The sequence below is a fragment of the Pseudorasbora parva genome, chromosome 1, assembly GCF_024679245.1.
Source record: "Pseudorasbora parva isolate DD20220531a chromosome 1, ASM2467924v1, whole genome shotgun sequence".
Classification (NCBI taxonomy): Eukaryota; Metazoa; Chordata; class Actinopteri; order Cypriniformes; family Gobionidae; genus Pseudorasbora; species Pseudorasbora parva.
This window is the reverse complement of record NC_090172.1, coordinates 51,471,942-51,485,584: the sequence shown is the minus strand read 5'-3', so window position 1 is coordinate 51,485,584 and position 13,643 is coordinate 51,471,942. Positions and strand designations below refer to the sequence as shown.

The following is a 13,643-nucleotide window of genomic DNA, read 5'->3' as shown; positions in this document are numbered from 1 at the left end:
ATAACATAATCATCACACAATTAATAATCCTTAACCCTGGTGAACTTGAACTCGGGTAAATGAACTGCCTCGTTCGGGTTCATTTCCAATTAATTTCCTCATGTTTGAAGCTGTCTAGCGCTAATTATTACATTATTACCGAGAAACTATTATAAGACTCATGCAATTGAGACATTTATTGAAGACTCTAAGACGAATTTGCATAAAGCGCCACCATCACGAGCCATTAAGAACGTCTTCAAATTAAGAGCGGAAGCATCCACTTCAACAAAGGGGATTCAGGGCTGCAAGGTTTTGGTCCAAAAATTTAAATTTGCAATGATTTTGGCTATTATTGAGATTATGATTTTAAATAAAAAAATAAAAAAATTAAAAATCTCATCTCATGTTGATATACCTTTTTATATATATATATATATATATATGTATATATTTTGCACATTGTATCTGCTTATTTATATATATATAGACATATATATAGACATATAAGTAGATACAATGTGCATATACACACACAAATACAGCCAAATCTATAGATGTATATGGTTTACAGAATAAATACACCAATACACCAACAAAGTATAATGATTTTGTTTGTTTAAGTTATTTATTATTTTAAGCTTGCTCTTTTCAGGTTAACCTACTGTCTGGTAAAATGAGTGCTGATGTGGGATTTTTGTTGATCATTTTCTCCTTTAGCTTCCTGAAAGTTGTTCAGTTGCGGATTCTTTACCTAGCATCCCCCATATGGCCTGCTGTACAGTGGACAGCCTCTACCTGCTGATGGGCCGCGAGCTGGAAGAACTGGATGAAGTTCCCTCAGGAAATGTTCTCGGTAGGTCGTCTGTTTTCGTCAGTGCTCCTCTTCACAGGTTCCAGATGGATTTGTCTTTCGTATTCTGCTTTTGGTTTATAGTGCAGTTTCAGAGTGATTTTCACCTTGATCTTACTTCTCGAAGACAAAACTCTATATCTGGTTATATTTTTGTTTGATAGATTGTTTTTCATGGGTGAATTCTGATGCAGTTAGGCCGCGTGTCCACCAAAGCGTTTTTTGAAAACGCCTTGTTGTGAATGTTTGCGAGCGTTTTGGCAGCACATCGTTTTTTCAGTTGTGACGCTTTGCTTGTTAGGATACGGAATATCAGCAGTAGTGTTACTAGTATTTCATTTCACAGATAGTTTGTTTCTTTATTGTTTCTATATAAAAATGCAAATACAATGTAAAGAATTTGCTTTGGCTCTTGTTTGAAATCATTTTGTTCCGTTATCATGCGTTATTGTTGTATTTTCTCCGCTCCTGATTGGACGGTTGGGCGAAAAGTGACAGTGATGAGCACTCTGTTTTACTCAAAGTTGAACATTCTTTAACTCTCAGTGACCAGTAGAAAACATTGCATGCTCAGCACTTGAGCATGAAATAGCGAGTGTAAAAATGGGGTTTTCTACTTACCTCTATATACGCACAGCTTCTGTGGCGCTTCCGCTCTGCTTATGCATGTGTCCAGGGTAAGTCTTCAGAATTTTGTGTTAGAGGGTCAACATCCTGGGAAAAACAATCAGATTTTCAAGTTAGGGTTATGAATTGGGTTAGAACTTATTTTTTGTTGTTCCAGGACCAACAAAACATTTCTTACTCTTCACAATTAGGACGTGCAGTTAGGCCTGTCATGATCGTGAATTTTATGCTGTTATGCTGATTAATTTGCAATTTAATTTTGTTTTGTTTATGTCACTTAAAGTGCAAGCCTAATAGAGTGCTGCAGGGATGACGCCAGAACTAATTCGCCACTGGTTCCCTTGTTATTTTCCCATGGGTTTTTTTAATAGGGCTTGTCAGTGTATGAGCAAAATTATGTCTGGTAAACATAACCTGGTGATACTTAGACATTTTGTTCTACAACGTAAACTTCACACACTCACACCCCAAATGTTCTTTTAATTACTTTATAGAAAAACTTTATTTTAAAGGTACACTATGCAACTTTCCGTCCACTAGAGGGCGCCTATTCGAAACAAAGGCGTAGTTTGATGACGCCAAGTGTGAGCGCAGTATCTTGGGACATGTGGTCATCACCTCACAGCCGCTGGAAAATAGGACACGGGCAGAAATCATGGATGCGGTTATTAACGCTACTGTAGTGTAAAGCAGAGCAGGGCCGAGTGTTGTGGAGCTGAGCACGGACGCTGGAGCAATTGTTATACAAATACACGGCTTGCAAGTACGGGGACTTTTGTTATGACGGGACGGGACACAGTCGCTGGGCGCGCACACTTCCGCTTTTTCTGGTCATGATTCTAAGGTAAAGCAGCTCTGTTTATCATATTAGATACATTTAAGTGTGTTTAAAATGATGTTATGACATTACTATGTGTGTTCGCTCGGCGCTGCTGTGACATGTTCACACTGCTAAGAGAAAAGCGGTAACACAGATATGACCCGATTGACAGGCGACTCGCTCAAACGCTATGCTGACACGTCCCGATCCTTAGTTAAAATAGCAATTTTCTCACAATTTACAAATAGTTGGAAACATTTGGGATATCTAAGTACTCAACTGAACAAAATATATAACACTGGCCGAGTGGTTTTTGGATATTTTACTGCAAAAATACTACAGCTTCAAAATTCACATTTTTGATATGGGTAATTTACGCTGTAGAGCAAAACAACCAAGTGGCATCAAGTTATGTTTAAACCCCATTATAAAATGAGATTTTCCGATAGTCTTCTGGGTTTTGACGTCACACTGCAGCATTGTACCTTTTATTTTGTATTTTTTTACTTGGAATTATATATAAAATAATAATGAAATTATAATAAAATTGGCACATATATTTTATATGTTCCCTTATTTGGACAGCAAAAAGTGACTGTTAATTATTGTAGTTATGTAAAATAATTGCAATTAGATCAGAGGAATAATCAACTGGCCTACATGCAGTGTACAGTTCTTCCTACAAATGTTGGCAAATCTAGGGATTTTTTTTATCATAGCAACATGGTGCTTTAAAAAAAATATATGACTCTTGGAAGATGTGAAAAGCCAGAGAATAAGATTGGCGCTTGAGATTTTCTCTGAGTACACGGGTGTTTATTTAGTGAGCTTTACAGAAGATCTTATTTTCACAGGGTCATTTTGTTTGGAGTATCCTAGAGTAAAGAGTCTTGTTCAAGGGCACAGTGGTGGTGTGTAATTGCTTGCTTCTTGCACAATTGAGCTAGCAACCTTCTTGTTAATGGCCCTGAGCTAAAAATAAATAAATATCCAACCCTTGGTTTGAAACAGACAAGGACCTGCCTGTCTCAGTAGTCTTACAAATGTCACGGCTTGCCACAGATGTCACTTTCTGTGTATCGATGCAAACCCATTTTGGGCTCATTCCAAATCCTTTTGGCAATAGTGGAAATTAATCTAAGCTTAATGACAAAGCCAGAAGAAAAAAATGTATTAACTTATGCTTATAATTCAATAAATTCTGAAAAGATTTAGCTAATATAGTCTAAATTAAATGATTTCCCCCAATATTTGGGGGAAATGTATGAATTGTAATCCATGTCAGCGTATGGAAGTTTGTTTCAACCATGGAATAAAATAAACAAGGTACTTTTTATCTCACAATTCTGACTTTTTTTCACAATTGCACATTTTATAACTTTACAACTTGCATGTCTTGCAATTCTGAATTTATAACTTGCAATTGGCAATTTTTGACATTATATCTTACAATCGGGAAAATAATCTGGATAATTTTTTTTAATGTTTATATTATTAGATCATTAATAAATATAATTGCACCTTAAAATAATGGTTTAAAATATAATTTATTCAGGTAATGATTTATTCCTGTGCTTGATTTTTTTTGTAATGAAGCAAAAGTCTGTACTGATGCAGTTGGTAAATTTAAAGGTATTTAAAGCAGTATGTTTATCTGCTTACCCCCCAGGGCATCCTAGGTGTGTGTGTGTGTGTGTGTGTGTGTGTGTGTGTGTGTGTGTGTGTGTGTGTGTGTGTGTGTGTGTGTGTGTGTGTGTGTGTGTGTTCAGTAGAACATTGTAGCATGTTAGTTTGACCTTCTCTGGCGGAAGTAATGGCGTTGGGAATACTGAATGAGATTCGTCTGATTTGAGGTTAAAAAAATACCATAAATACTGTTGGGTTTCTCACACAAACTGATCGTTTCATGTCTTTAAGACATCAATGTGTCGCCATGAGCCGCAGGGTTTATTATGGATTCATATGTCTATGTGTTTTTACTCTCATAGTTGCTCTCATAGAAAAACACCCCATTGACATGCATTATACGAGCAACGGTTGGAGTTCAAAATCTTCATTTGTGTTCTACTGAAGAAACAAACACACATACATCTTGGATTCCCTGGGGATAAGCAGATAAACACCAAATTTTCACTTTTGGGTGAACTATCCCTTTAATGCTTCCTTTCATTCATTTGTGTATATAGAGCAGTCAAAATAAGTAGCTTAAAAGGTTTAATTTTAGTCAAGATGCTGCCTTATGGGCCTTTCAGACAGAATGCGACGACGGCACAGCTGCACTATGAAACCCATTATTTCAGTGGATTGCACCGCCGAATACAGTTTGTTGCTTGCTTTGACCAAAGCGCACGCACAGCGAAGCTCACCATTGGCGGTCAAAGTTCAAAATTGTTCAACTGTCGCAGCTGCGCTCTGTGATGATTACGCGAGCGACCAATAGAAACGGTGCATCAAACAAGTGCGGAAAGCAAAATGGATGAACAGCTAGTAATGTGCGTGTCAGATATTCTGGAGCTATGCAATATGTGTGCTTTTCCTTCCTTGTTGCTCTTATTTCTTATTCTTATTCTTATTTCGAGTGATAGCACTAGCAGGGCTAGTGCTATCACTCGCTTTTTATCACAGGACAGTTACATATTTTGCTGCCGAACGAAGGGTGGAACAACAATGAAGTGACTAGACATATAGAACTCTGAAAGGCCTTTTAGAAGTCAGTTGTCTACAGTGTGTAGACAGGAAGGCATATTCTGAAGGATTTGGAACATAGCCCCATAAACAACTAGTGCATTCTATCAAGAGAAGAAAATTCTTCTGGAAGTAGTTTTGACTTGTAGGAGTTCGTTGCCCTGGCAACATGGGTTGAATTGGGACATTTTGGCAGATATTTTTCATCATCTCTGTTTTGTCTGTGTTTACAGTCTCAAATGTTTCAATACCAAATATGCATCAAAGTAGGACTAAAAATATCCCGAAGGCTTTCGCTCAAAAAACTGAAGTTAAAAATTACGACTTGGTTCAACAATTCCTGATCCCCCCCAAATCCCTCCACCCCCCCACAAATGATTACACATGGCTATGGCTTTCTTCCGAATGCTGTTGAACTTTTCACATAGACAGTTTGTGTCCTGTAGTTTTTAGACCACCTCCTAACGATGACTTGTTTTGTTAGAGGTTAGCCCATCCCTCGATTTTCATATGCACTTTCTTATTAGCTCACTAATAAACAATAATTATGGGTCATTATAAAAACGTGATTGCATTTCCTTCTAATCTGTCAAGTTCCAGATAGCTGTCAACAAAGCAGTAGCAACATTAGCAAACTGTCGAGACACAAAAACTGGTGTTTCTCGAACAGACGATAAAGTTCTGCCCTCACTTGCGCCACCGGGGCTGAGCCTGGTAAGTACCTAGATGAAAGACATCCTGGGAAAACTAGGTTGCTGAGGTGTTAGTAAGGTCAGTAGCAGGGGGTGCTCTCCCTGTGGTCTGTGTGGATCCTAACTCTCCAGTATAGAGATGGGGACACTATACTGTCAAAGATCACCGTCCTTCGGGTGAGATGTTAAACCGAGGTCCTGACTCTCTGGTCGTTAAAAATTCCAGGATGTCCTTCGGAAAGAGAGTAGATGTTTAACCCCGGCATCCAGGCCAAATTTGCCCATTGGCCCCTTTCCATCATGGCCTCCTAATCATCCCCCTCTACTGATTGGCTTCATCACTCTGTCTCCTCTCCACCAATCAGCTGGTGTGTGGTGAGCGTTCTGGCGCAATATGTTGGTTGCCGTTGCATCATCCAGGTGGATGCTGCACACTGGTGGTGGTTGAGGAGATTCCGCCCTTACATGTAAAGCGCTTTGAGCGCCTAGAAAAGCGCTATATAAATATAACTAATTATTATTATTATCATTATTTATTAGCTGGGGTGACACCCACTTCTCAAAGGCTGCAGCCCAGAAATATCCCAAGCTCAGGAATTCATGAAGAAAATATTACATTTGTTCAATATTAAATATTTCTATAGACGCAAACACCACCACCAAGTAAAGATTAAGAGGCATTATTTTTGTCTATACTTTATAAGAGGCATAAAGTCTATGCTTTAGTTATTTATTTTATTTTAAAATCCTGCTTAGGGCACTATTAAGGTCACACTACAAAGAATATGAATTCATATGTAAAGAAATATAATTATAAATTGTATTTTAATAATTGTGTTTGAGGTTTTTTTTTTCGGACTTTTGTAGAAATACTGTTATGTATTTATATACTTAATTGTCTGTTTGTTTTTGTAATTGCTCTCTTTTTTAATTAATTTTACCAATGTAAAATTATATGTAAAATGTAATTATATTTTACCAATAGGTGAACTGATTAAAAACAACAACAGCAAAACAGCATTCCTATAAAACGCTGATTAATTCTTATTATTCACATTATCACAATATCTTTTACATCTTTAACATGTTGACCTGAAAACATGCTTTTATGAAAAAAACTATAAAAAATGTATAACTAAATTGTTGGAAATATGTACAATACAAATGTAAATAATACATTTAAAAATAATAGTGTGTGTGTGTGTGTGTGTGTGTGTGTGTGTGTGTGTGTGTGTGTGTGTGTGTGTGTGTGTGTGTGTGTGTGTGATTATTATTCTTAAATATTTATACACTTGCCAGCCAGTTTATTAGGTACACCAGTTCAACTGTTTGTTAAGGGAATATCTAAACAGCAATCACATGGCAGCAGCTCATTGTATTTAGGCATGTAGACATGGTCAAGATGATCTGCTGAAGATCAACCTGAGCATCAGAATGGGGAAGAAAGTTGATCTCAGTGGCTTTCAACATGGCATGGTTGTTGGTTCCAGACAAGTATTTCAAAAACCACTGTTCTACTGGGATTTTCATGCACGACCATCTAAGGTTTACAGAGAATAGTCAGAAACAGGAACATTTCCAGTGAGCGGCAGTTCTGTGGGCGAAAATGCCTTATTGATGCCAGAGGTCAGAGGAGAATGGCCAGACTGGTTTGAGCTGATGAAAAGGTAACAGTAACTCAAATAACACTCATTAGAATCCAAAGTCTGCAGAACGGCATTTCTGAATGCACAACACGTCAAACCTTGAAGCTGACGGGCTACAGCAGCAGAAGAACACACTGTCAGCTAAGAACAGGAAACTGAGGCTATATTCCCACTGGTTCACCAAAACTGGACAATAGAAGATTGGAAAAATATTGCCTGGTCTGATGAGTCTCAATTTCTGCTGCAACATTCAGATTGTAGGGTTAGAAATTGCCCTTAACAACATGAAAGTATGGATCCATCCTGCCTTTTATTAACCGTTCAGGCTGGTGGTGGTGGTGTAATGGTATGAGGGATATTTTCTTGTCACACTTTGGGCCTCTTTGTACCAATTGCATCGTTGTTGCTGACCATGACCATCCATTTATGACCACAATAATGGCTACTCCCAGCAGGATGACGCACATTTCGCATAGCTCAAATCATCTCAAGCTGGTTTCTTGAACATGACAGTGAGTTCACTAAACTCAAATGGCCCCCACAGTCACCAGATCTCAATCCAATACAGCAGCTTTGAGATGTGGTGGACGGGAGATTCGCATCAAGAACTGTGTGATGCTATTATTACAATATGGACCTAAATCTCTTGAGAAATGTTTTAACTAATACAAGTTGTTTCTAATAAAGTGGCTGGTGAGTGTATACTGTATATGAAGGTAGAAAATATTCAAAAAATGTAAATAATAAATTATATAATTATATCTATGCAAAATTGGTTGCACATGTGTTTAGTGGAATTTATATAAAAAGGTCATATGCTGTCTTATGCTCTGAACTGGGTGAAATCTCTGAACATGTTTGTGTGTGTGTTGGATTTCAGGAGGTTAAAGTGTCTTATACTTCACTAACCATCGGTTCACAAACATTCCTAAACAACAGAGTCAGGCTGCGGTGTTTATAATCAGCTGTGGTCTTCACCTCAGTGGTAGAGAGGCGCTCTGGCTCGTCTTCTAACAGTGGAAGGTCTGTGTGATTCTCATCCAGGACTCCCATAGTTCTGAGTCAGCGTCCAGATAGAGGCAGGAGTAATTAAATCTAATTTATGATTCCCAGTGTTCCTAACGTCATAGATGTGTGTGTGGGTAATGCGCTGATGAGACAACATTTCCATTTCTCATTCTCATTCCTCATTCCAAAACCTCAGTCATCTCTTTAATGCACGTTTGACTTGTTTTTGTTTGTGTGCTCTAATGTGGTATTATATTGTGGTTAAACAAGTATATCATGTTGTTGTTGTTGTTTGTCACAATACATCAGTACTTTAGATCAGTGGTTCTCAAACCTGTCCTGGGGACCCCCAACCAGTACACATTTTGCATGTCTCCCTCATCAGACACACCCAATTCAAATCTTAGAGTCTCTACTAATGAGCTGATGATTTGAATCAGGTGTGTTTGATGAGGGAGACATGCAAAATGTGTACTGGTTGGGGGTCCCCAGGACAGGTTTGAGAACCACTGCTTTAGATCATTGGATTGATACATTAACAATTTTAGGTTATTAATTACTCATGCCTGTGTTAATATTAGAACTTGGCAGTATAGTTTAATTACTAAATTTAATGTCACTGTATGAGTAATTTTATATTGTAAAGTAGTAATGGTATATATTCCAATATAGTTATGTATGTAGAAAATATTTGTATAATAAATAACCATTAAATGATATTTCAGTATATACTATCTTACCAATCAGCTGAAAATCAACATGCAAAACTGCAGTTGTTTTTTTGTTTTTGTTTTTTTGTTAAAGCACTTACATTTATTTTTTTCTGTACAAAAAGTGTTATTTGAGCTGTAGAGTTTAAATTGTCGTAACATTGGAACTTCTTTTGTGGGCTGATGTAGTGCTTCTAGTTATGCAATGAAATTTCTGTGGGTGGATTTCTTTCCTAGTATGCTCTAGTATCATACAAAGTTACTGTGTTTACAGCTTGAATTGGTTTTGACAGAAGTTGAAATATTAAATGTAACTTTGCATAGACAAAGAGGTTAGTAACTGATTTTATCACAGCTCAGCACCCATTTTAACAGGTTAAATCATTCTCACTTGTCAATATAGTAACCCAGAAATCACTTTATTTTATGCAAGACCAGTAGAAGTGTAGCAGTGTAACGCCGTCACTGTGAAAGAACAACAGACAGCCTGTAAGTTCCGTTTTGAAATATAAGTTGATATTTCCTACTGACAGAGGCTACAGATATAAATAACTGGCTTAACCAAAAAAATGTTTGGGGGGGGGGGGGGGGGGGGGGGCTAAGAATTTAATGGCTAAAATTTAGAGAAAGACATCAGTAGCAGTATTGGTGTCTGTAATACTGGCCTATAAAACATTTTTATACATTATTTTGAAGATTAAATTAATTTGTTAGGTGGGATTAATCATGATTAATTACAGAAAAATATGGGATCAGTAAAAAAAAAGTATCAATTTATAGCATAAACATGCATTTTTTTATGTGGTTCTTTTGTTTTTTTGTGTTTGTTTTACAATAAATAACTTTACAATCATATTTGCTAGAACGCATTGTGCTTGTGAACCAGTGACACTTGGAATGAGCTTTATAGTCAGATTATTCATGTTTGAAGCATCATGTTTTATTGCAATGAAAGCGAAATGTATTAAATGCCAAGCTTACCTTCTTAGTTTTGATTTAGCACCTACCATTTTAAGTGTTCAGTTGCACGGTACAGCCTTCTAATTCCTCGGGTCTCTTTGCAATTTGTGTGGCATTACATTGACCGACTGCCTAGTCCTTGTTTATTTTATGAGATTTTAATAAATTATGAAGGAGGGGCTCTAATGTATCGACATGGTCATCTAATGCTAGCTCAAGAGGAGAGCGCTGGCGCTTGTTAATAAAACACTATGCCTTTGAGTGGACATTACTGAGCACTATTTCATAATTCAGTTGAACATCAGGCCCATGAACAGAACCAGAATTGTGAGCGCTTGCACGCCACTCGGGTGGAGATTCAATGATAATGCATGCTTTATAATTGAGATGGCAGGGAGGTCAGGTCAGTAAACATCAGCTGTCTCTTTACCCCTAAGAGTCGACCAAACTGTCAAAGAGAACATGCTTAGTTGTCCCAATTTTAAAGGGTTAATTCACCCAAAAATGAAAATTGTCATTAATTATTTACCTTCATGTTATTTGACACCTATAAGACCTCCATTCATCTTCGCAACACAAATAAAGATATTTGCTAAAGACGTTACAAATCCCATCTCACTACAGTGGTTCTACAATAATTTTATGAAGTGACGAGAATGTTTTTTGTGCGCAAAGAAAAAACCTAACTTTTATAGTGTATAGTAAACCTGACTTGTGTAGTGATGGCTAAGTTCAAAACATTGCTTCCTGAAGCTTCAGAGCTTCATGAATCAGTGGTTCGGATTGCCAAAGTCACGTGATTTCAGCAGTTTGGCAATTTGACACGGGATCCGAATCATGAATCGATACGCTGATTCATGAAGCGCCAAGGCTTCGGGAAGTGGTGTTTTGAAATCAATCATCACTATATATGTCGTTATTTAGTTGTTGTTTTTTGTGCACAAAAAACAATCTCGTCGCTTCATAAAATGACTGTAGAGCCACTGTAGTGAGGTGGGCTTTGTAACGACGTCTTTAGTGCCTTTATGGGTCTTGAGAGAGGAAATGACATTGGTGTCAATGAAGGCCTTTCTGAGCCATCGCATTTCAACAAAAATCCTCATTTGTGTTCCGAAGATGAACGGAGGTCTTGCGGTTCTGGAACGGCGTGATTGTGAGTAATTAACCTGGGTCTACCTCGCCTCAGTGCGGTAGTAATTTAGTTTACTACCGTACTTACTAGGGATGGGCATTCGATTACATTTTCTTAGTCGATCGTCGGGAGAATTAACGATCGACTATCGATTAATCATTAATATTTTTATAATAAAATTAATTATTTAACGTTTAGTATTTAAAAATGGCATGAATACAAAAATACAGCGTGTTTTCCTCGACGAGACCTTTATTACAAGATCAACTTGTGGCAGACAGTAAAACTACATTCCGTTTGCCAAACCGAACACATGTGCGTGTGTGTTTCTGTTGCATGGCGAATGTCTTTGAACACCAGAAGTGTGTCTGACGTGGCGCTGCTGCTATTGATGTACAGGGAAGGCCTATACTTCATGTTAAACAAATATATAGCCTACTGATTTAGAAAAGACTATGACGGCAAAATATGCCGTCCGAATATGCCGTCCGGCAAAATATGCTACCGAATATTTTGTTCTGTAACAGATGCAATATTTCAAAATTGATAATTATGTTGTTTTTTATTTATTTATTACAATTAGGCCCATATCTGCATTTATGTTAACCTAGAGACTTTCAAACATCAAAATGTCATTGATTATTGTGCATTCGTGTCAAAATGATATATAAACATATTTTTCTATTCTATTTTGCTTCCAACACGGTTGCGTGTCACGTGAAAAAAAGGCATCGGTTCTCTATTAGGTTTTGATCCGCTTCTGAGACGCATGTCATGCAGGCAGTGTGCAAGCTCTAACCTGTTAACCGAAATAAAAACGGACACACCACGAAAACACCCGCTCTGAGGGGACTGACATTGCTGGGATGCACAAGTTACCTCCCCGCTAACTTTTCCAGCAGGATGCACTGCCACTGACATTAACCACGGACGGATGCACTTTAAGTGGTAGATCACTTGACTAGTAGCCATGTTGTACTTCTTATACACGGCATCGCAATGTTTGCAGTGAACTGTTTCGGTTTTTAAATCAAAATGGTCCCAAGCCACATTTCGCAACGGAAGATCACTGATAACCGAGTATGGTGTCAAATATTGCACCCTGGTGGTCAAATGTTTAATTGCTGCCACACAGTGAAATTAATTTAATGGCTTCAAGACTCACACTACAACCTGCATAAAAAAATAAAATGCATTTGATTCATCGATAGCAAATTAACAAGATTAACAAATTAACAAATTGACAAAATTCTTAACGATCAACTTAATCATTAATTTTATTAATTAATCATGCCCATCCCTAGTACTTACAGTAGTAATATGCGCCTAATTATAACAAACATTTAACATTAACGCTAGAGGCTTTGTAAAGTGGCTAACGCTGCTGTTCCAGACCCGTAAGACCTCTGTTCATCTTGGGAACACTGCGAGGCACATCGATCTCGAGTCCTCTCATGAGGGAGCTCGGAGGAATATAAGGACGACTGTTGCGTGCACTGCACACACAATGAAACGTAAACAAAATACAACTCAAAGTCCAGGCCCGGTCCTCTTTTGTCCTTCACTGGTATCACTCTCCTTATATGCCTCCGAGCTCCCTCATGAGAGGACTCGAGAGCGGTGTACCTCGCAGGTGACGCTCCTTCTCAATCACGCCCCGGTCTCGCTCGCTCCTCCCATGTCTCTCACTCGTCTACCTCGCTACACGCACTTACTGAATGATGTTTATTTTAATGTCCATTTATCTCTATAGAGTGCAACAACAGGTTGGGTTCCTGGAGGAAAAGCTCAGCTCATTTTCTCAATAGGGAAATCGATTTTGAATGATAAATTGTATACCTTTAAAGACAGACCTACTGTAAGCTCTGAGGTAATTAATCCATTATATATTTGCTTCTACTGAAGCCGTTAGCCCTGCAGGGTTTCTACTTCGTGGTGGTTTCTCTCCAGCCTTGACAAATGTGATTGAGCGCTGTGCTGGCTGCTGTTGCCTGATAAAAGAGATCCCTGTGCTGATGGCTTCTGCGATGACCCTTAGCACCGGGTCATGGCGCCACCGCTAACGTCCCTCTCCCAGGGCTTTAGGGCAGCTGCTAAATACGTGCTCCAGGGATCCTCTTTTTTGGCATAGAGGGCATGCAGGGGTGTCTATCAGGCCCCAGGAGAAGAGGTCATCAACTTTGAGGACAAATTGTTCCCTTGCTGCCTAATATATCCCACCCACTAACATTTTCCGTCACAAAGAGATAATATATATTGGTTCATGGCTTATACTGTAACTCTTTAACCAACACTCTTTTTTACATTTTTTATGTACGGTGGCCCAGTAGTGCAGCTGTACAAAATTAAACCACAACACCACGAATTCACCACAAAACAACGGAATTAAACCACAACATAACAAAATTGCCACAACACCAAGCAAACAAGCCACAACACAACAAAATCACCACAACACAATGGAAACAAGCCACAACACAACGAAATTGCCACAACACAATGGAAGCAAGCCACAACACAATGGAATCGCA

General features: G+C 38.2%; 1 protein-coding gene across 3 annotated transcripts in view; it reads left to right on the top strand.

Annotated features, from left to right (window-relative positions):
* efl1 (elongation factor like GTPase 1) overlaps positions 1 to 13,643 on the top strand; it is a 152,060-nt gene that overhangs the window by 51,432 nt on the left and 86,985 nt on the right. For all 3 annotated transcript variants that reach the window (XM_067445108.1, XM_067445100.1, XM_067445095.1), the window contains exon 15: positions 700 to 835. In XM_067445108.1, coding sequence (XP_067301209.1) covers positions 700 to 835 — 136 coding nt within the window. The remainder of the gene's footprint in view (positions 1 to 699; positions 836 to 13,643) is intronic.